Genomic DNA, 23,336 nt, shown 5'->3' with positions numbered 1-23,336 from the left:
GGAAGCAGCTTTTTCTACAATGCCTTTTTCGGATGCAGCCGATTTAGGTTCTTCCTCAGGCTCTTTATCGGACGCTATGGAAGCGGCTTTTTCGGTAACACCTTCCGCTGGTACAGGTGATTTCGCCTCTCCGACTTCTTTATCGGACGCAATGGAAACAGCTTTTTCTACAATGTCTTTTTCGGATGCAATGGATTTAAGTTCTTCTTCAATCTCTTTATCGGATGCTATAGAAGCGGCCTTTTCTACAACGTCTTTTTCGGATGCAGAGGATTTAGGTTCTTCAGGCTCTTTATCGGATGCTATAGAAGCGGCTTTTTCGGTGACTCCTTCCGCTGGTACAGGTGATTTCGCCTCTTCGACTTCTTTATCGGATGCTATAGAAGCGGCCTTTTCTACAACGTCTTTTTCGGATGCAGCTGATTTAGGTTCTTCCGTCTCTTTATCGGACGCTACAGAAGCGGCTTTTTCGGTGACACCTTCAGCTAGTACAGGTGATTTCGCCTCTTCGACTTCTTTATCGGATGCTATAGAAGCGGCCTTTTCTACAACGTCTTTTTCGGATGCAGCGGATTTAGGTTCTTCAGGCTCTTTATTGGATGCTATAGAAGCGGCTTTTTCGGTGACACCTTCAGCTAGTACAGGTGATTTCGCCTCTTCGACTTCTTTATCGGACGTAATGGAAGCAGCTTTTTCTACAATGTCTTTTTCGGATGCAATGGATTTAAGTTCTTCTTCAATCTCTTTATCGGATGCTATAGAAGCGGCCTTTTCTACAACGTCTTTTTCGGATGCAATGGATTTAGGTTCTTCAGGCTCTTTATCGGACGCTATAGAAGCGGTCTTTTCGGTGACTCCTTTCACTGGGGCAGGTGATTTCGACTCTTCGACTTCTTTATCCGACGCAATGGAAGCAGCTTTTTCGACAATGTCTTTTTCGGATGCAATGGATTTAGGTTCTTCTACCTCTTTATCGGACGCTATAGAAGTGGCTTTTTCGGTGACACCTTCCGCTGGTACAGGTGATTTCGCTTCTTCGACTTCTTTATCGGACGCAATGGATGCAGCTTTTTCTACAATGTCTTTCTCGTATGCAATGGATTTAGGTTTTCTCTCAGTTTCTTTGTCGGACGGTATCACAGCTGCTTTTTCTACGATCTGTTTAGCCTCTTTCTCTGACTGAGGTGATTTCACCTCTTTTACTTCTTTGTCCGACACTACAGGAGCGGCTTTTTCTACAGTATCCTTTTCGGATGCAATGGATTTAGGTTCTTCTTCAATCTCTTTATCGGATGCTATAGAAGCGGCTTTTTCTACAACGTCTTTTTCGGATGCACTAGATTTAGGTTCTTCCTCAGTTTCTTTGTCGGACGCTACAGCTGCTTTTTCGACGACCTCTTTCTCTGTTTGAGATGATTTCACCTCTTTGACTTCTTTATCCGAGATTATGGGAGCTGCTTTTCCTACAACGTCTTTCTCGGATGCAGCGGATTTAGGTTCTTCTTCAGGCTCTTTATCGGACGTTATAGAAGCGGCCTTTTCTACAGTATCTTTTTCGGATGCAGCGGATTTAGGTTCTTCAGGCTCTTCCGCTGGTACAAGTGATTTTGCCTCTTCGACTTTTTTACCCGACACTATAGGAGCGGCTTTTTCTGAAACGTCTTTTTCGGATGCTTCGGATATAGGTTCTTCTTCAATCACTTTATCGGATGCTATAGAAGCGGCCTTTTCTACAAAGTCTTTTTCGGATGCACTAGATTGAGATTCTTCCTCAGTTTCTTTGTCGGAGGCTATCACAGCTGCTTTTTCAACGACCTCTTTAATCTCTTTTTCTGACTGAGGTGATTTCACCTTTTTGACTTCTTTACCCGACACTATAGGAGCGGCTTTTTCTACAATACGTTTTTCGGATGCATCGGATTTAGGTTCTTCAGGCTCTTTATCGGACGCTATAGAAGCGGCTTTTTCTATAATGTCTTTTTCGGATGCAGCCGATTTAGGTTCTTCTTCTGGCTCTTTATCGGACGCTATAGAAGCGGCTTTTTCTAAAATGTCTTTTTCGGATGCAATGGATTTAAGTTGTTCTTCAATCTCTTTATCGGATGCTATAGAAGCGGCCTTCTCTACAACGCCTTTTTCGGATGCACTAGATTTAGGTTCTTTCTCAGTTTCTTTGTCGGACGCTATCGCAGCTACTTTTTCGACGACCTGTTTAACCTCTTTCTCTGACTGAGGTGATTTCACCTCTCTGACTTCTTTGTCCGACACTATAAGAGCGGCTTTTTCTACCATATCTCTTTCCGATGCAGCGGATTTAGGTTCTTCTTCAGGCTCTTTATCGGATGCTATAGAAGCGGCTTTTTCTATAATGTCTTTTTCGGATGCAATGGATTTAGGTTCTTCTTCAACCTCTTTATCGGACGCTATAGGAGCGGCTTTTTCTACAATGTCTTTTTCGGATGCAGTGGATTTAGGTTCGTCCTCAATCCCTTTATCGGATGCAATAGAAGCGGCCTCTTCTACAATGTCTCTTTCGGATGCAGCAGATTTAGGTTCTCCTTCAGGCTCTGTATCTGACGCTACAGAAACGGCTTTTTCGGTGACTTCTTTCGCTGTCACAGGTGATTTCACCTCTTCGACTTCTTTATCGGACGCAATGGAAGCAGCTTTTTCTACAATGTCTTTTTCGGATGCAATGGATTTAGGTTCTTCCTCAATTTTTTTATCCGACAATATAGGAGCGGCTTTTATTACAACGTCTTTTTCGGATGCAGCCGATTTACGCTCTTCTTCAGGCTCTTCGTCGGATGCTGTAGAAGCGGCTTTTTCTACAATATCTTTTTCGGATGCAGCGGATACTGCTTTTACGGGTATTTCTCTTTGAAGAGAAACAGCTTTCTCGGTTGTTTCTTTTACGTGCGAAACGTCTTTTGCGGTTATTTCCTTTTCTTGAGGAACAGCTTTTTCTGGAATTTCTTTTTCTTGAGAAACTGCTTTTTCTAGAATTTCTTTTTCTGCAGAAGCACCTTTTTCTTGAATTTTTTCTTCTTGTGAAACAGCTTTTTTGGTTATTTCTTCTACTGGAGAAACAGCTTTTTTGGTTGTTTCTTTTTCTGGAGAAACGGCCTTTTCGGGAATTTCTTTTTGTGGCACAGCTTTTTTAGTTATTTCATGGTCTGGAGAAACAAACTTTTCGGGAATTTCTTTTTCTAGAGAAACAACCTTTTCGGCAATTTCTTTTTCGGGAGTGTCTTTTCCTGGAGAAACAACTTTTTTGGAAACGTCTTTTCCTGGAGAACCAGCCTTTTCTAGAATTTCTTCTTGTGAAACATCTTTTAAGGGAATTTCTTTTTCCGGAGAAACAGCTTTTTCGATAATTTCTTTTTCTGGAGAAACAGCTTTTTCGATAATTTCTTTTTCTGGAGAAACAGCTTTTTCGATAATTTCTTTTTCTGGAGAAACATCTTTTTCGATAATTTCTTTTTCTGGAGAAACATCTTTTTCGGGAGTTTTTTCTTTTTGTGGCACATCTTTTTCGGTTATTTCCTTGTCTGGAGAAACAGCCTTTTCGGAAATTTCTTTTTCTGGAGAAACAGCTTTTTCGATAATTTCTTTTTCTGGAGAAACAACTTTTTCAGTTATTTCTTCTTGTGAAACAGCTTTTACGGGAATTTCCTTTTCTGGAGAAGCAGCTTTTATGGGAATTTCCTTTTCTGGAGGAACAGCTTTTACGGGAATTTCCTTTTTTGGAGAAACGGCTTTTTCAGGGATTTCTTTTTCTGGAATTTCCTTTTCTGGTGAAACAGCTTTTATGAGAATTTCCTTTTCTGGAGAAACAGCTTTTACGGGGATTTCCTTTTCTGGAGAAACGGCTTTTTCGGGAATTTCTTTTTGTGGAGAAACGGCTTTTTCAGGGATTTCTTTTTCTGGAATTTCCTTATCTGGAGAAACAGCTCTTTCAGAAATTTTTTCCACTATAGCAGCAGATTTCTTGGTAATTTCTTTTTCTGGAGAAACAACTTTATCGGGAGTTTTTTCTTCTTGTAAAACAGCTTTTACGGGAATTTCCTTTTGTGGAGAAACAGCTGTTACGGGAATTTCCTTTTCTGAAGAAACGGTTTTTTCAGGGATTTCTTTTTCTGGAATTTCCTTTTCTGGAGAAACAGCTCTTTCAGGAATTTTTTCTACTATAGCAGCAGATTTTTTTGTAATTTCTTTTTCTGGAGAAACAACTTTTTCGGGAGTTTTTTCTTCTTGTGAAACAGCTTTTACGGGAATTTCCTTTTCTGAAGAAATAGCTTTTACGGGAATTTCCTTTTCTGGAGAAACAGCTTTTACGAGAATTTCCTTTTCTAGAGAAATAGCTTTTACGGGAATTTCCTTTTCTGGAGAAACAGCTGTTTTTGTTATTTCTTTTTCTAAAGAAACGGCTTTTTCGGGAATTTCTTTTTCTGGAGAAACGGCTTTTTCAGGGATTTCTTTTTCTGGAGAAACGGCTTTTTCAGGGATTTCTTTTTCTGGAGAAACGGCTTTTTCAGGGATTTCTTTTTCTGGAGAAACGGCTTTTTCAGGGATTTCTTTTTCTGGAATTTCCTTTTCTGGAGAAATAGCTTTTACGGGAATTTCCTTTTCTGGAGAAATAGCTTTTACGGGAATTTCCTTTTCTGGAGAAATAGCTTTTACGGGAATTTCCTTTTCTGGAGAAATAGCTTTTACGGGAATTTCCTTTTCTGGAGAAATAGCTTTTACGGGAATTTCCTTTTCTGGAGAAATAGCTTTTACGGGAATTTCCTTTTCTGGAGAAATAGCTTTTACGGGAATTTCCTTTTCTGGAGAAACAGCTGTTTTTGTTATTTTTTTTTCTAAAGAAACGGCTTTTTCGGGAATTTCTTTTTCTGGAGACACGGCTTTTTCAGGGATTTCTTTTTCTGGAGAAATGGCTTTTTCAGGGATTTCTTTTTCTGGAGAAATGGCTTTTTCAGGGATTTCTTTTTCTGGAGAAACGGCTTTTTCAGGGATTTCTTTTTCTGGAATTTCCTTTTCTGGAGAAACGGCTTTCTCAGGGATTTCTTTTTCTGGAATTTCCTTTTCTGGAGAAACGGCTTTCTCAGGGATTTCTTTTTCTGGAGAAACGGCTTTTTCAGGGATTTCTTTTTCTGGAGAAAGGGCTTTTTCAGGGATTTTTTTTTCTGGAATTTCCTTTTCTGGAGAAATGGCTTTTTCAGGGATTTCTTTTTTTGGAATTTCCTTTTCTGGAGAAACGGCTTTTTCGGGAATTTCTTTTTCTGGAGAAACGGGTTTTTCAGGGATTTCTTTTTCTGGAGAAACGGGTTTTTCAGGGATTTCTTTCTCTGGAATTTCCTTTTCTGGAGAAACAGCTTTTTTAGGGATTTCTTTTTCTGGAATTTCCTTTTCTGGAGAAACAGCTGTTTTTGTTATTTCTTTTTCTAAAGAAACGGCTTTTTCGGGAATTTCTTTTTCCGGAGAAACGGCTTTTTCAGGGATTTCTTTTTCTGGAGAAACGGTTTTTTCGGGAATTTCTTTTTCTGGAGAAACGGCTTTTTCAGGGATTTCTTTTTCTGGAGAAACGGCTTTTTCAGGGATTTCTTTTTCTGGAATTTCCTTTTCTGGAGAAACGGCTTTCTCAGGGATTTCTTTTTCTGGAGAAACGGCTTTTTCAGGGATTTCTTTTTCTGGAGAAATGGCTTTCTCAGGGATTTCTTTTTCTGGAGAAACGGCTTTTTCAGGGATTTCTTTTTTTGGAATTTCCTTTTCTGGAGAAACAGCTGTTTTTGTTATTTCTTTTTCTAAAGAAACGGCTTTTTCGGGAATTTCTTTTTCTGGAGAAATGGCTTTTTCAGGGATTTCTTTTTCTGGAGAAACGGCTTTTTCGGGAATTTCTTTTTCTGGAGAAACGGCTTTCTCAGGGATTTCTTTTTTTGGAGAAACGGCTTTTTCCGGGATTTCTTTTTCTGGAGAAACGGCTTTCTCAGGGATTTCTTTTTCTGGAGAAACGGCTTTTTCAGGGATTTCTTTTTCTGGAGAAACGGCTTTTTCGGGAATTTCTTTTTCTGGAGAAACAGTTCTTTCAGGAATTTTTTCCACTATAGCAGCAGATTTTTTGGTAATTTCTTTTTCTGGAGAAACAACTTTTTCGGGAATTTCCTTTTCTGGAAAAACGGCTTTTTCAGGGATTTCTTTTTCTGGAATTTCCTTTTCTGGAAAAACTGCTTTTTCAGGTATTTCTTTTTCTGGAATTTCCTTTTCCGGAGAAACAGTTCTTTCAGGAATTTTTTCTTCTAGAGCAGCAGATTTTTTGGTAATTTCTTCTTGTGGAGAAATAACTTCTTTAGAAATTCGTTCCTCTGGAGAAAGTGAGCTTTCTTTAATTTCTTCAGCTTTCTCGATAATTTCTTTTGCTGGTGGAATGGCTTTTTCGGGAATTTTTTTCAATGACAAAATTGTTTTTTCTGTAATTTCTTCTGCTGGAGAAACTGTTTTTTCTGTAATTTCTTCTCCCAGAGATATAGCTTTTTCTGGTGTGATAAGTTTTTCTGTGATTTTTTCCGATAGTGGAATGTCTTTTTCTTCAGAAATGGCTTTCTCAGAAACGTCTTTCTCGTCAGAAATGGTTTTTTCTACAGAAATGTCTTTTTCTTCTGAAACTGTTTCCTCAGAAATATATTTTTCTTGTTTAGAAACCAAAACGTCTTCTTCTGAAACAGCTTTCTTGGGAATTTGTTTTTCCTTTTCATATGCGGCTTTCTCGAGAATTTCTTTTTCTTCTTCAGATAAGGTTTCCTCAGAAATCTCTTTTTCTTCAGAAACGTGTTTTTCTTCCTTAGAAACAGCTTTCTCTGGAATGTCTTTTTTCTCTTCAGATACTGCTTTCTCGGGAATGTCTTTTTTCTCTTCAGATACTGCTTTCTCGGGGATGTCTTTTTTCTCTTCAGATACTGCTTTCTCAGGAATTTCTTTTTCTTCTTCAGAAACGGCTTTCTCAGCAACGTCCTTTTCCTCTTCAGGAACGGCTTTGCCAAGAATTTCTTTTTCCTCTTCAGGAATGGCTTTGTCAAGAATTTCTTTTTCCTCTTCAGGAACGGCTTTGTCAAGAATTTCTTTTTCCTCTTCAGGAACGGCTTTGTCAAGAATTTCTTTTTCCTCTTCAGGAACGGCTTTGTCAAGAATTTCTTTTTCCTCTTCAGGAACGGCTTTCTCAGAAATGTCTTTTTCCTCTTCAGGAACGGCTTTCTCAGAAATGCCTTTTTCCCCTTCAGGAACGGCTTTCTCAGAAATGTCTTTTTCTTCAGAAACGTCTCTCTCAGAAATGTCTTTTTCTTCTAAAACGGCTTTCTCAACAATGTCTTTTTCCTCTTCAGAAACGCCTTTCTCAGAAATGTCTTTTTCCTCTTCAGGAACGGCTTTCTCAGAAATGTCTTTTTCCCCTTCAGGAACGGCTTTCTCAACAATGTCTTTTTCTTCTGAAACGGCTTTCTCAACAATGTCTTTTTCTTCTAAAACGGCTTTCTCAACAATGTCTTTTTCCTCTTCAGAAACGCCTTTCTCAGAAATGTCTTTTTCCTCTTCAGAAACGCCTTTCTCAGAAATGTCTTTTTCTTCAGAAACGTCTCTCTCAGAAATGTCTTTTTCTTCTAAAACGGCTTTCTCAACAATTTCTTTTTCTTCTGAAACGGCTTTCTCAACAATGTCTTTTTCTTCTAAAACGGCTTTCTCAACAATGTCTTTTTCCTCTTCAGAAACGCCTTTCTCAGAAATGACTTTTTCTTCAGAAACGTCTCTCTCAGAAATGTCTTTTTCTTCTGAAACGGCTTTCTCAACAATGTCTTTTTCCTCTTCAGAAACGCCTTTCTCAGAAATGTCTTTTTCCTCTTCTGAAACGGCTTTCTCAACAATGTCTTTTTCTTCTGAAACGGCTTTCACAACAATGTCTTTTTCCTCTGCAGGAACGCCTTTTACAGAAATGTCTTTTTCCTCTTCAGGAACGCCTTCCTCAGAAATGTCTTTTTCTACAGAAATGTCTTTTTCCTCTTCAGGAACGCCTTCCTCAGAAATGTCTTTTTCTACAGAAATGTCTTTTTCTTCAGAAACGGCTTTCTCAGAAATGTCTTTTTCTTCTGAAACAGCTATTTCTACCCCTCCACTTAAATATTTCTCTGGCTCTTCTTCCTTCGAGTCTTTTTCTTGAAAGCGTCTCTCACCGGCCATCTCACTCCTCACATCTTGGATAAATTCGTCTACAGCTGCTTCCACTGCTTCGATCTCTTTGACTACCATCTGCTCACTGATTTCTTCTTTCATCGGTTTTGACTCTTCATCAAATTTTTCAAGCTTTTCTTGTTTTTCCGAAATGCCAGTTGATTCCATCTGTGCCGGATACAGTTCTATCTCGTTATCTACTTGTTTTGGTGCTTCGACTTCTTGGGACGGAGGTACTTCAGGAGAGATAGTAACATGTTCTTCTGGTGACATTTTCTGAACAGAATCTCCGAGCTTCTGTACTTCGGCAGCTGTTTCAGGTTCATCCGATTTTGACACAATTTCGCTGGGGACTTTTTCATCGGACGGAAGTTCTTCATTGGCAGCCATGTCTTGTAACTTCTGCTCGTCTTCGGTCATGGACGGAATTGGTGCTTCCACTAATTTTGGTTTTTCGGGTCGCTTGACTGGTTTTGGTTTAAGCTTTTCCTTGGAAGGCTTAGTAGGTTTGAGCGTCGCTGTCATTGGAGGTTTTTGCCTTTTCTTTGGTGATATCAAAGGAGTTTTATCTTTGACTTTCTTTACTGGACTTTTCGGAATCGCGGGCGTGGTTTTTGGCTTCATGGCTTCGGCCTCTCTCGCAGCCGATCTACTTTCGGCAACCCGCTTGTTGACAACATCTTTAACAGTCTTAGTCCGAGCTTCACCGAGAGGCACGGCATGCTTTTTCTCCTTTCTATCTACGATTTTCACTGTCGTTTGAAGGTCTCTAGGAATTTTGTCCGTTTTTGGCAGTTTCTGTGTTTCTTGTTTGCTCGTTGTTTTTGCTTTGTCTTTCTCTTGGTCTTTGGATGAAATACGAGATCTCATAGTTTTCGTAGTTATAGATGTCACAGATTTTTCTACGATTGATGTTTTTGAGGTGGAAGTCACCGAGTGAATCTTAACATCTTTTGCTCTAATATCTTTGGCAACTTTATCCTTTTTGATACCATGTTTCATTCCTTTGGTTTTAGTTTCTCTTTTAATTTCTTTAGCGATCATCTGCGGTTTGATTTCCTCAGATTGTTCCTTTTTGATGCTTTTCTTTGTTTCACGCTCTTCGATTTCTTCTTTTTGTATGATTTTATCAGCGTCGACGTCTTCAGAAACTTTTTCGTCTCGAATTTCAATCGTGGTTTCGTCACCTTTTTCGACTTCGGTTTTCGTTTCGACTTTGATCGATATGTCTTTTTTCTCATCGGAAGAACGTTCTTTTTGTGCGCGGGAGATGATTTTTTCCGCTTTTGATAGAAGCTTCTTTTCGTGCGTCTCTTTTCTCTTCTTTAATCTCTTAGCACGTTTCTGCGCTTCTTCGTATTTCTCCAAGGACCAAACATCCTCTTTTCTTTGCTCCAAGAGCCCTTTCTCTGCGAGCTTAGCGGGTGAAGCTGGTTGAACGCGACTTGTTGAAAGAGAAGTTGCGCGCTTTGTAGTTTTGGATTTGATCACACGTTTCTTTGGCGTTTTGATCCTGATTTTGTCATCGGCCGGTAATCCCACCGAAACTTGTGTACATGTTCTATACCGCAACACGTCTAAGTGACTAATTTTATCCAGGCCTTCAAATATCTTACTCTGGGGAGCACTTCCTGGGAGAAATACTCTAGTGATCGTGTCTTCTGGATCTGCTGGTTTCCAAACTAGTAGTGCGCATATCGACATCGCGTGTGATAATGGTATTTGTAACTCCTGAGATATGAAATCTGAACCAGACTGAATGCTATTGAAATGTTCTTTGTAAGAAGTCCACTGCTTGAAGAAAAGTTTCAGTTCGTCACTATCTTTAGGGGGGCTAAGCACGTACATTTCCAAAGTTCCGTGTCCTACTTTATGGAAGAGAGTCAATGGTTCCACTAGCGTATCTCGTAGACACCGGTGGGGTTTGAGACCTAGCTGCTGCAAGTTCTCGGCGAATTCGTGTCCTTGAGTCACGACACTGACTAGAAGCTCGTCGCGGTCCTTTTCCAGTTCGTCTGGTGGGCTTCGTTTGCCCTCGGCGACGTTGCAAAAAACGTATCCGATCTGAGGGTACACTTTGCCCGCTGCTTTCCTCTGGAACATACTTGATATGCCACAGACATTGTTTTCATTCAGTCTTGTTATCATCATGGCGTCCAGTCTATCTAGATGCCGGATGAATTCCCAAAAGCAAGGACGTCTGTTGAAGCCACCGTCAATGAGCATGGTGAAGCCACTCACGCCAAACAGGGAGCAGTCTCCCTGCCCACCAGGGAAAACGTATAGGGTCGGGCGATTGAACCGAATGTTTCCCACGATAGGTGATGACTTCATCATTTCGGCTAGGGGTTGTGGCTTGAGCACAGTCTCTAAACATCCGATTAGAGGTTCGGAACCGGGAATGCTACCCTCTTTACCGGCCGGATTGATAAATAGACGTTCATGCTTGGATTTGCAAATCGCTTCATTAGTCCAAGCACCTTCTGGGGTGCAGTGAACGTGGATGGTGCATCCTGGATGATTCCGCAAAGCGGTTTGGACGTCGACATCTTCTACTGTATTGATAAAATCTTCGAAAGAAAAAGTGCCATCTTGTAAGATCCACGAGCCTGTCCCGACAAAGGCGTATCCGGCGTGAATCACGTGCTTGTGCCCGACGGTGGCGGCGAGAAGGTTCTTCAGGCATTGCCTTAATGTGTTCACCTGAGGATTTAGCAACACTTCCACGGCAAGATATTCTGTCGAGTATTGGATGAGGAGTTCTGTAACGAAAACAAAATACCAAATTCAAGATGAAGAGACTAAACAAATTTAGATTTTTTTTTTGATGAACTTTAAAAATTCGTAATAATGATGAAAATCGAAAAAAGGTGTATCTGAAAAGAAAAAAAAAAGTTCCAATGGTTGTGGGGATGGGGCGGATTCCAGTTGTTCTCAAATGTTGGGACTCGGAACTCTGAAAGTTCTAAACACACTATGTATGAATCGTAATTATTCGTAGTAGATATTCTATTGATTTATAGGACCTTAGAGGGGGTGGGGTCCCCCTTTTTTAAATTTCGATTTTAAATTACTTAGTTTTCGTTATCCTGTTAACTGTCTAGGGGTCATTCAAGTACTACGTCAGCATCGATTACGGGGGAGGGGGTTTCCCGATTTGCTGCCTTTTGATGACAGGGGGGGGGGGGGTTTGGATGATGCTTACGTAATCAACCACCCTTCATGAAGATATGAAATATTCTTAATGGCATTTTATTCGGAGCGCCAAAAACGGAAAAAAATCTTTCGATAATTATTGAGCACCTGAACAAACATTCTACCTATTGATAAGTCCCCTACAGCAGGGTTTTCAAACCGGTGTTCCGCGGAGCCCTTGGGTTCCATGAGAGCTTTTTTAGGGTTCCGCGGAATCGAAAGGGACGGAACCCCAAAATCCCGGAACCCTGGTAGCTTGAAAAATTTTCTTGTTACTGTTTCACCTGAAGCAATCTTTTATTTTTATTTCTGTTGAGAACGGGTACTCTAAAATAATTTAGAGAAAATATTGGATAATCGACCAGTAGGAGACAAACAATATTCGGGTTGACTCCTTTCTTTCTTTCTTCCTATTCTCGCACACAAGTCCTTCAGACAACGGCAGTCAAGATGACTTCCTGGGAATTGGTATTTCCAAAACTCTCAAGAGAGAGAGAGAGAGAGAGACCTACATGAGGATTTTTATGAGGGTCTTCCTCCAAAGATTCGGAAGTATTAAATTGTTCCTTTGCATTCTGTGCCCCCACCAGATTCTCCCATGATACAGATTCGTTACCACAAATGGAACCTCGTTTACACAATTTCAAGAGGCCACGTCAAAACGTCGTATAAGGGTGAAAAACGTAGAATTGAAATTTCTTAGAAAATGACCCCCCCCCCCATCCCATACCTCACTGAAAATATCACAAAAATTCAATGGTTTCAATTGCATTTTGTTTGTTATATAATAATAATTTTTGAGAAAAATTAGCCACAATATTAAATTTTTCAAAACAATATTATAAATTACTTAAATAACTAATTCGCATTTCATCACCGTTCCTTAAATCCTAAGTATTCTTATATTGTTCTTCTGAAGATTTGAAAAAAAAAACCGTAGCTTTTCACTTTTTTGAAAAAGTTTCCATATCTGAGCAAAGCGGATAATAGTTGGACATAGAGTGCAACTATTATGTTTGCGCTTAAGTGCTCTGGAACTGTGCCACGCATCACTCAAGTGATTCTTAATTATGCCACGGATCACTTACGTAATCTGAGAATGTTCCGCGGGTAACTTGAGAGATACGTAGAACCGCACTGGGGGCCGCTTAAGTGCTCTAAAACTGTGCCACATGTCACTCAAGGGATCTCTAAATCTGCCACGGATCATTTAAGTGTTCTGTAACTGTGTCGCGGGTTAATTAGGTGATCTTTGAATGTGAAAGCGATCTTTGAGACCTACCTCAGTGATCTGAAAATGGAATTTTGCCACTGGTCGTTTAAGCGATTTGTAAATGTGCCGCTTAGTTCATTTTTACAAAATTAGGTTTGAGGGTGGCAAGCCACATCAGATGAACTTCAGGGACACATTTGGTCCGCGGGTTAAGAGTTTACTATGTATGGCTTAAAGGATGGGTCGCAATGAATTTCTTAGAGAAATTCTGAGTTCTTACCCTTCAAATAGCATTGAAATTAACAGAAATCGATTATAATAACATATAAAAAAGTATTTTCTTTCGAAATTTTAATTTTTTTTTAAATATTTTTTGCATTAAAAAATGATTTTTTTTTCGTCTGGGGAGAGGGAGGCGCACGAGCCCCATATACCCTCCTCCCGCTTACGTTTCTGATCCCACCAATATGCGTTAGGAGGTGGGGGGCAGTGATGACGAAATTTTGCTGACAGGGGGGGGGGGGGGGGTTAAAGTTTTGCTTACTTTTTCTGACAAGGGGGAGAGGGGGTCAAAAATTTGCTTACGTAATACTTGAACGGCCCCCTACATGCAGAATGAAAGTGTTGCAAATCAAAGCATAACGAAAACTCGGGCATCCGTCACTTTCATTTCTAAAATGGAAGGTGGATGGTGAAACTTTTTAAAAAAACAAAATACTTTCTTCAATCCGAGCACAACTCCGGTCTAACGGAGTGAGCAATTTACTACCGAATGAATTGTACCGTCAAACCGAAAAATACCTAGGCCACATCGCCATATGGCAAAATTGGCTCATTGTCCTCACAGACTGGATCCCCTTACAAGAACACACACCCCACATTACAAAATACATTGTAATCATAGTAAGTAGAAAATCATAATCTAACTATAAAATCAGTTGCAAGATCACAATCTACGAATACAATCGGAAATAGAACATAATCCTATATCGCATATTAAATCTTGATTGGAATATAAATCCAAATCGAATATTGAAATCAATAATGAATCATATAAAATTCATAATCGGTTTCGTCTTCAATTTAAATCGTTCGATTTCCACGGCATTATACTGTTGAATGAGTTGTACCGGAAACGTGCAAGTGTATCCAACAATCTAAGTGCGTAGTATCGTGCGTGAATTTTAGTGCTGCCATCTATTTTTCGAACAATGAGTGAAGCAGAATGACTGAATAATTGAAATGCCTGTGTTTAGCTTATGGAGATTAATAATTAATGATTTTTTTACACCTTTTCTGCATCTTATATGCAGCGATGAGCATGTCATATATTTATGCTCGTGCATAATGAATTTACTTATATTCTGAGGAATATATGGAGAATGTGGGAAAAGTACACCATTGACAGCAAAACAACATAATTGATGATAGTAACTACCTACACTACAAATAGGAAATGAAAAAAATAAGATCCCTTATATCAGGGATTCTCAAATTGTGCGCCGCGTCGCCATTGACAGGTTTTACGAAGAGATTCTATCAGCTGCTCTGGGCAGCCGCAAATAATCGTTGATTGAGGCAAGAGATGCCGCAGGTGGAAAAAGTGTGAGAACCCCTCTTGCTTGTATATTATAGCAAAGCAGTACTTACATAGTGTAAAAGTAAAAAGTTAACAAAGGTGTCATAAAATGCCGTAGATGAAACGATAACACCTCATACCCCCTTCCATAATCACTCTGCCAATTAAAGCTGCATTAAAGCCATGGTTGGTATAATGACTAGAGCCGGAAGTTCAGGAAAAATGCCGTAAATGCCTTTCTCTGCCTAATTTCAAACTTTTTTTTGTAGTCGTTTTTTAACTTTACCTGCCATTTTAACTGCCTATTTTAACAGTTTTAAGTTTATTAGTGAACTTCAGAGGCCATGATCAGCAAAACTTGGAAATTTTGAGCATCGAGAACAAAAGAATCGCTCTTTTTTTAAATTTTCCAACTCAATACTATTTTCATCAGAAAGCCCACCCCTTCCAAACCCATTTAGCAGCTGACCGGTGACTGTTTCAAGAGATCGACAATTGACGTCATGGTATGGTCGCATATGTTGCACACCCCCTGAGGGTGACTCTAGTCAATTTAATCGAATGCCAAATATGTATGTAAAGTAAATAGTCATGGTTGTGTGTGCACTGCATTTATGGTGTGAAAAATAAAATCAAAACAACATGGGTCCCAGAGAAGGGCCGTCATTTTTTTCAGGGGGGAGGGCAAATAACATGTACTAAATGTATGTATATATATATATATACCATTTTTAGTGTATTTTCAAAAGGCAGGGGGAGCAACGCCCCCCCCCCTGACCCCCCCAAATGACGGGCCTGCCCCAAAGCCCTGTCTGCTCCTAACCCGCCTTGTGTGAGCCATGGCCCCGCTCTTGAAGGAGTCCCGCATATGTGGGAATATAAAAAAAAGTTACTTTTTTTTACCACAGAACAAAGTAGCTCTGTTTCAACTATAGAAATAACGATTATTCCAAATAATACATTAAATAAACGAGAATTATTGCAACTCGAAGCCAAACAGATAATTTTTTTTTCAAGCTCTGCGTCTGGTAATGGTGGCCCTGGAATTGACCAAATCCCGAGGATCCACTAACATTTTATTTTGGGCTTGAAATCACAATTTAACTTGGATAATAATGCAATTAGTGTAAACTCTGAGTGAAACAGCAGACGGATTAGTGCAACCAGTTCTTCCAGCTAGTTTTTGGACCCTTAATACCTTAGTTTTAGTGGTTTTTCCTTCCTTCCATAAATTATAAACGCCTTTTTTTTAATGCCTATTTTAGGCATTTTTAGTGCCTTTTTGCCTACCTATTTTGACCATTTTTAGTGCCTAAATTTCCGGGTTCTAGTGATCGCACCGGGAGGTGGTGATCGATATCACACCCCCCAAAGAAAATGCGGTAATTCATGAAATTTTCAGAATTTTTGTATGATAATATTGCATTTTTAATCAATCCGTTGAAAATTACCCGTATCAACGTTTTTCATTAAATAACAAATTCAAGAAAACTTCGACTGAAAAATAGAAAAACCAGTGTATATTTTTTCAAAAAATTCGAGACGGAGAAAAAATGGGGAATGTTCCGGAAAATATGGGAGAAAACGAAAGACGTATGGTCACTCTATTCACAGTGACTAACTCATTTTATTTGTTTATTTATTATTACAAGATATACGGAAGACTGGATGTTGTGAAGATATTTATTATTTCAGATGTTTATTTTTTAAGGAAGGAAAAAACTCATCTCTGCCTCTACCGGGAGTCGAACCCGGGTCCCTCGATTGCCGGACGAGTGCTCTGACCACTAAGCTACAGAGGAGATAGAGATTTTCCTTCGCTAGAGCGTATATATGCCGAACGGAACCGTGCAATGGACGGTGAAACCGATCAGCTAATAGCTCATGGACGACGAGCCACCAGAGCTATGTCCAGCTATGTCGAGCCAGTCCATGAGCTATTAGCTGATCGGTTTCACCGTCCATTGCACGGTTCCGTTCGGCATATATACGCTCTAGCGAAGGAAAATCTCTATCTCCTCTGTAGCGTAGTGGTCAGAGCACTCGTCCGGCAATCGAGGGACCCGGGTTCGACTCCCGGTGGAGGCAGAGATGAGTTTTTTCCTTCCTTAAAAAATAAACATCTGAAATAATAAATATCTTCACAACATCCAGTCTTCCGTATATCTTGTATTAACAAGTGGAGAGCGACATTCATGTCATACTTATTTATTATTATTATTAAGTAAAACCACCCCTCCCAACAGTGAGCTTTAGATTCGCTCATGCCTTAAGCAGCATAGAAATCACATTCGAACTGTGCGAGATGTACATCATTATTAAACTTAATATCAATACATGTCTGTTAATGATGTGCTGAATAAAATAGGAAAGTAAGTAAAAAGTTGAAAGAAAAATTTCCACGCAAAAATTAATGGCTGCAGACTATATTGAAACATTGAATATTATGATTATCTCAAAAACTAGAGCCGATTCGGCAAAACCAACAGCAGTTTTGAAATCAGAAGCCCACTTTAAAACCATTGAAATTTCCTTTGGAAACATGAAATTTTTTTTCCTGGCCTAAAATTTGGCTGTTTTAAACTACTCACGAACGTTTAGTTTTATGGTAGTTATTAGAGCCAGTTATCGAAAAATAATTTTGAAGAATAACTTCATCCCTCTCAAAAAATTTTAAGGGTAGTTTGGTAGATTGGATGTGGGGCATAGAAATCGCCAATTCTGAGCTCGATCATTTCTTTTCCTCACAACGTTGATAGTGGCACGAGCAGGGAATTTTTTTCCCCTGAATATTCCGAGGGAAAATAGACTACTTACTGACGTCACAGGCAGAGTGCGGAGGCCTTCTATCTCTAGGAGGTGATGGCCTGACAGTCTGATTGAGTATCTAGGGTTGTGTCTGATCTTTCAATGTTGTCACCTATATTTAAAATTGTGAGTAAAGTATAATGATTGAATATTTGTACCGTTGCTACCTTTGGCGAGACATTTTAACGGGAGATCGACTCGCATTCGTGCCTCGACGTTGACCCGCACAATCGGCGGTCCAGGCACAGAATAACTTTATGGTCTGGGTGTTTTCGCGTTGGATACCGTTGATTGTATAACCTTGCTACTTGCAAGGCTGATCCGTGGTACTAACCGTGGCATAAGGTGCATGTCACAATATTCTTGTATGCTGAATGCCATCAAATTAGATATTATAACAAAAAAAAAGACGCAGTACTTTCTGGAGAACAAAACATAATGACTAACGCTTGTCTATAACCTCTCTGTAAAGCTGGTGTTGAGAGATGCAAAGAACATATTCTGATTGACTTGTTTTGAAAGTTTTGTTTTCTCTTTCCTGAAAAGTGCGAGGAAAAAAAGGTTTTTATATATCTTTCATTTTCTCGATTTTTGTGTGAGGGTTACACATTTTTAGCATTTTCGAAAACGCCATGCTATACGTTTGGTGAACTTGGCATTATTTTGAAGTGACGTCATCAATTTTTAACCGCTTCGCTCACAAGCGATTGTTGAGAAATTCGGATGATCTCAGCTTGACAATCGGCGATAAATACGATACAAGTTTTGATAAGCAATTCTTCTAACGTAATGGCATGTTAGAAAAGGAAAGGGAAAAAATTAGAAAAGAAGGGAAAAAAATCAAATGAAAGGAAAACAATGTATACAGTAGAACTTCTTCTATCCGAACATCAATTTTCCGAACAACTCGGTCAACCGAACATCTTTTCAAATTAACCTAACTAATTTTCAGTTTTCTATAGTCAATGATGCTCAGCAGTTGGTATTTTCTTGGAACTTGAATCCTCTTTTCTCCCAACTCGATGGCTTCGCTCTATTGTACAATAATTCACCGATTGCATATACCGTACCTGTGAGCTATAGATGTAAGTAGGGGTGGATCCGCTTACAGTTTATGTAGTTATAAACGATTGACAAGCAAACAAACGTGTGAATAGGAGCAGATTTAGCTGTCACCTTTTTTTTTTTTTCGTCTCTGACGAATTCATCTTAAATTGAATTTAGTCCTTTGCATCATCGAATTAGTTTCGAAATCAATTTTCCGAACTTTTTCACTTTTCCGAACATCCTTCGGTCCCGATGTGTTCGGATAATCGAGGTTCTACTGTATTACTATACTCTCTCTCTTATCTGTAGTACTTACCGATAAGAGATAGCACGTATGAAATGTATTTCTCTTTTCACCCTCACCTAGCTGTTTTATTTCCCCTCTTATACGTACATGTATATATGTAGTAGAACATATTTGATCTTAGAATAGAAGCTTTTTACCTCCTCATCATGGAGATGACTTTTTTATAAGGTTGCTACAAAGTTTTGTGGTGATGAGGAGAGAGGAATTAAAACAGATAGACTCGTTCGAATTTATTGTACTGGAGTTTGGACGCAATATTACGTCCTCGATCGTAAAGTGGTTAAAACGTTATAACTCATTATGGGTCAGATCAAAAAACTGAAAACACTTTTCTATATTAGTTTTTCACAACGAATCACGTGTTTAATTATTGAGGGTCGATAGTTACCACCCTTTATATTGATGAAAATTTATGCTAACTAGTTATATGCGATAATATGATACAATATGAATAGGTGATGATAAAGCCACCATATGATGAGTAAGATTCTGAAGATGCAACATGTTAACAGTGATGAAGTTAATAATGTAGTTAATTGATGTAGTTAGTAATGTAGTTAATTGATGTAGTTAATAATGTAGTTAATTGATGTAGTTAATAATGTAGTTAATTGATGTAGTTAATGGCATATAAATATTATGTGTGTGATGAAGAGATGTAATTAATGATAAATAATATTTTACTTGAGATGAATAGGGAATATGTAATATGTGTGTGTAGTCAGGAAATATATATTTATAATGACGTATTACAGTGTATTACAGTAATTTACATGAAGTATTACAGTGTATCAATTCTGGCAGTGCCAGAATGGGGAGAATTAGCCATATAATGCAAGTTACATTTTAAAGACCCTTAACATGGGGTCTCGACATCTCGAGAAAATTTTTAGGCTTTTCAGGTCTAAAAGTATCAGTGCTATTATATTATCCAAAAAAATATAAGCTTGCCTGGTTTTAATTCACAGAAAATATTTAACACGTTAGAGTAGTGTTTGGTGCGTTTCTGGAGAAGAAGGGAGTGTACGTTTTTAATACAAATGATTCTTTTCTTTTCACTGGTTCACGCGTTTTGGAGAGCCGTTATCAGAACCTCGTGGTGAACATCACCCCCCCCCCCCCCCAGCTTCAATGGCTTTGCTTGCGTGTGTGCGGGGTTTCTGATCACGAGGTTCTAATTACGGCTCTCCATTGCAGATCCAAAACGCGTGAACCAGTGAAAAGAAAAATCCATTTGCATTAAAAACGTGTTAAATATTTTCTGTGTATGCTATTTTAATTGGAGATCTCATGAAAGTGTTTATAGTCATAGTTGAGTAGAGAATCGCAGCAGTTTTTAGAGAGCCTTCTGTGGCATAATCCATGAATGATTCAATCTTGGCATCTCTTCTTGGTACAGTAGAACCTCGATTTTCCGAACCCTTCGGTCGGATAATCGATTTCGAAACTAATTCGATGACGCAAAGGACTAAATTCCATTTAAGATGAATTCGTCGGAGACGAAAAAAAAAGATGGCAGCTAAATCTGCGCGCTCCCATTCACACGTTTGTTTGCTCTTGCGTGTCAATCGTTTATAACTACATAAACTGTACGCGGATCCACCCCTACTTACATCTGTAGCTTACATGTACGGTATGTACAGACACAGACATGACCGCTGACCGCCCAGAGAGACGATCTTGGGATGGTTTGATGGATGGATCGCTCCTCGGCCTTTTGGCTAAGATCAAAGTTTACGGTATGTACAGTTGTTTGGAAGTGGATTATTCTGCAATGGAAGGAAGCTATCGAGTTGGGAGAAAAGAAGATTAAAGTTCCAAGAAAATACCAACTGTTGAGCATCATTGACAATAGAAAACTGAAGATGAGTTAGGTTGAAAAGGTGTTTGGTTGACCGAGTTGTTCGGATAAAGGAGGTTCTACTGTATTTCCGATGAACCAGGGGAAAACCTGGTAAAACTTCGAAGTGTTACGTTTCGAAAACTTTCACGAGCACTAATTTGTAGTGAATAATTTGTAATGATTTGTAGCATACATCCAGGCAGAAGCTGCGTAAAGTAATGTAGAACGTAACACAAAATGCGTTTGTTGGCGATAGAAAGGGCTGTATTTTGCCTACCATGACATAAACTACGCATAGCCATTAACCCTTTAAGCGGCAATCAAGCCCAGATATTTCGCAAAAATAATTTATCAATAGGAAACCTTTCCCTTAGTTTCTCTTATTTTGCACCTGCAGAAAAATTGAATGATAGTGTACTCTTCTTTAAAAAATATACCGCATTATTTAAGGGGGGGGGGGTTTAGTAATTTCTAATTGCCGGTTAAAGTAACTGGGAATGGCCGAAAATACACGCTCAACGACAGACGCACTGCAACATACGAAATACTACTTTATATTCTATAAATACTTTTGTTACAGTTAGATAATTGTTCCAAACATAAATCATAACGAATAAGAACAAAAAAAATTCTACCTGCAGACCTATTCCTTCACAAACGAGGAAATTCTTTTTCAAGAACCTATATATTACGGTAAATGTGTGTGATAAATCGATATTTATACATAATAGATGGTTATTACGCATACTTACCAATCGTCTTAGTAAGTTTGATAAATTTATCACTTTACCGGCGAATATGCATAATGCCCAAGCGTCGTTGGTAAATTTGATAATTCTTGAATTTGAAATTTATTTTATTCACACTTGAAATTTATCTCTTTTATCTGGGATTATGCATAATACCCTTAGTGTAATTGGTGAACTTGATAAATATGAAAAAAAAAAAAATCCAAATAAGTCTAGTATGTGTGATGAATATAGTCGGAACCCGATGTAATGATAACAAATTTTGCGATCGCACCCCGACATAATGGTATCATTATGTATGTATGAATTATCATGTGTAGTTTATCATGTAGTACGATTCACCATGTTTACCATGTCACTTCATAAAGTGATGGGAATTTGTTTCAGAAGGAAAAAAATTAGTTGCACATGGCACCACCAGAGGGCGTTTCACTTTGAATACCTGTAGTAAACATGTAAATTTATATGATGCCACGTTGCAACTGTTATAAAGCCAAGAAACATTTGCGGAGATCTTGTTTCTCAATGTGTTTGCTGCTCACAATGACGATAAGTTTACGAGATTGCGTTTTCTTGGTCAAATTGTTTTACCAAAACTGCAATTCCGTAGTAACTGCTCTCACGGAAATATCTGACCTGGAAGAGGATTCGAAAAGGTTCAATGAATGTTGAAAACCTTCGGAGTATGGAATATAACGAAATTTTAAACCACAGGATCGTTGGCTGTTCGTCCTGGAAGAGGAAGAAAACCCGTTTCTATAGACGCAGTTCGCTTCAGGAGGAAGTGGACAGAGCTTCAAATTCTCAAACTCAAATTCTCTGCACTAGTGTCAGGCGTGTATCACAGGCGTCTGATAGGCCACGTTCCAACGCCTGTGATCACGCGGAATATCCGCACAAACTTTCACTTGTGCAGTGGTTGCTTCCACATGATTATGACGCTCGACTCTGGTTCTCACTGAAGTTTCTAGCTCGGGTTGAGGTCGATTCAGAATGGCCTTAGAATATCCTCTGGACAGACGAAGCGCATTTTCACTTGGATGGTGCAGTCATCAACTGCCGAATTAGGAAACCAGAAAATCCGCACGCTATCTTAGAGGTTCCGTTGCACTCACCAAAAGTGACTGTATGGTGTGGATTTACTGCATCATTTATTCTCGGTCCCTACTTCTACCAAGAGTTGGTCCAGTGACATGTTCGATCACCGGGAAGCGATATGCATTGCTACTACAAAACGAAATTGTTCCGGCCCTGCAAGCACGTCACTGCCTTACAGTCACAAACTTTATGCAAGACGGAGCTCCTCCACACATTGCTGTGTTTGTTAAGAATGTTCTTAAAACACATTTTACGGAAGAACGTGCCATCAGCCGGCACTTCCCTAATCTATGGCCTCCCCGATCCCCGCACCTTAATCCATGCGATTTTTGGCTTTGGGGGCATTTGAAATGTCTGGTAAGTCGTGACAATCCAAGAACTTTAACTGACTTTAAAGGCAGCATTTCACGCCACGTGCTAAACATTTCCCCGCACACACTTCGGTCAATTGTGGAATATGCCATCTTGGGATTTCACGTGGTATCTGAAAATGATGTCCATCATGTGGGACATTTTTTGCTGCAGTAACAATTGTAAAAGAGTTTAACAATTGTTAAAATTGTAAACGTTTGCCTAAATGTGTCATTCCTTAATAAAACGTCCTCTGGTGGCGACATTTGAAACTATTTTTTCCCCATCGAAACAAATTCCCATCACTTCGTGAAGTCTTTCACAAAATTTTACAATTTTCTTGATGACTGGTTTCGCTTGTGTATAGTCTGCTTTAAAAAAGGGTCTCTTAATAATGGACGCCCTGTATATATATAAACCTGCGTATCTTATTCATTCATCTCCGTGTGTGTGTGTATACGTATATTTTACTGTCTGAATATTGCTTATTCGCTATAGAGTACGTGTCTAAATATACAAATGGAGACCCGCACAAGATTTAAAGAAAACAATCATCTAAAAGTGAAAGATAACACTGAAAATAATCACAGAGAAAAAAAAAAGTAAGCTTTACCTCCATAATGTCCAGAATAATTCTTCACAGCTTCACACACATTTTCCAGCTCTACGAGGTTACAATTTGTCTGAGAAACATCCCAAGACAGTAGCCCTAGAAATAAAAATAAATCGAATTATAATGTAAAAATTAACGTCATATTTGTAGATTAATGGATACACTCGAAATTCAGCTCAGTTTGATTTCGTGAGGAATCGAAACAAACTAATAAGCACATTTAGAATCACTCACGCGAAACGTGCTTTTTTACTTACTTGACCAGACCAATGCGTATTCTGTATACAGTCCACGTGGCTGCAATAGACCCTGTCGC

At 39.0% G+C, this 23,336-nt stretch overlaps 1 protein-coding gene across 1 annotated transcript in view; it reads right to left on the bottom strand.

Moving 5' to 3' along the window:
• The window catches only part of LOC149088382 (uncharacterized), a 70,160-nt gene that overhangs the window by 16,829 nt on the left and 29,995 nt on the right, over positions 1-23,336 (bottom strand). Inside the window, exons 2-3 of the mRNA XM_089251972.1 lie at positions 23,021-23,116; positions 24-10,979 (exon numbers count right to left, since the gene is read on the bottom strand). Of these exons, the coding sequence (XP_089108098.1) occupies positions 24-10,979; positions 23,021-23,116 (11,052 nt within the window). The remainder of the gene's footprint in view (positions 1-23; positions 10,980-23,020; positions 23,117-23,336) is intronic.

The sequence above is a fragment of the Pholcus phalangioides genome, unplaced genomic scaffold (genome assembly GCF_987345545.1).
Source record: "Pholcus phalangioides strain wild (caught in Gottingen) unplaced genomic scaffold, Ppha-v1.0 ptg000003l_1, whole genome shotgun sequence".
NCBI classification, from domain to species: domain Eukaryota; kingdom Metazoa; phylum Arthropoda; class Arachnida; order Araneae; family Pholcidae; genus Pholcus; species Pholcus phalangioides.
The sequence above is the reverse complement of the archived record's forward strand: the minus strand, read 5'-3'. Positions and strand labels throughout refer to the sequence as shown.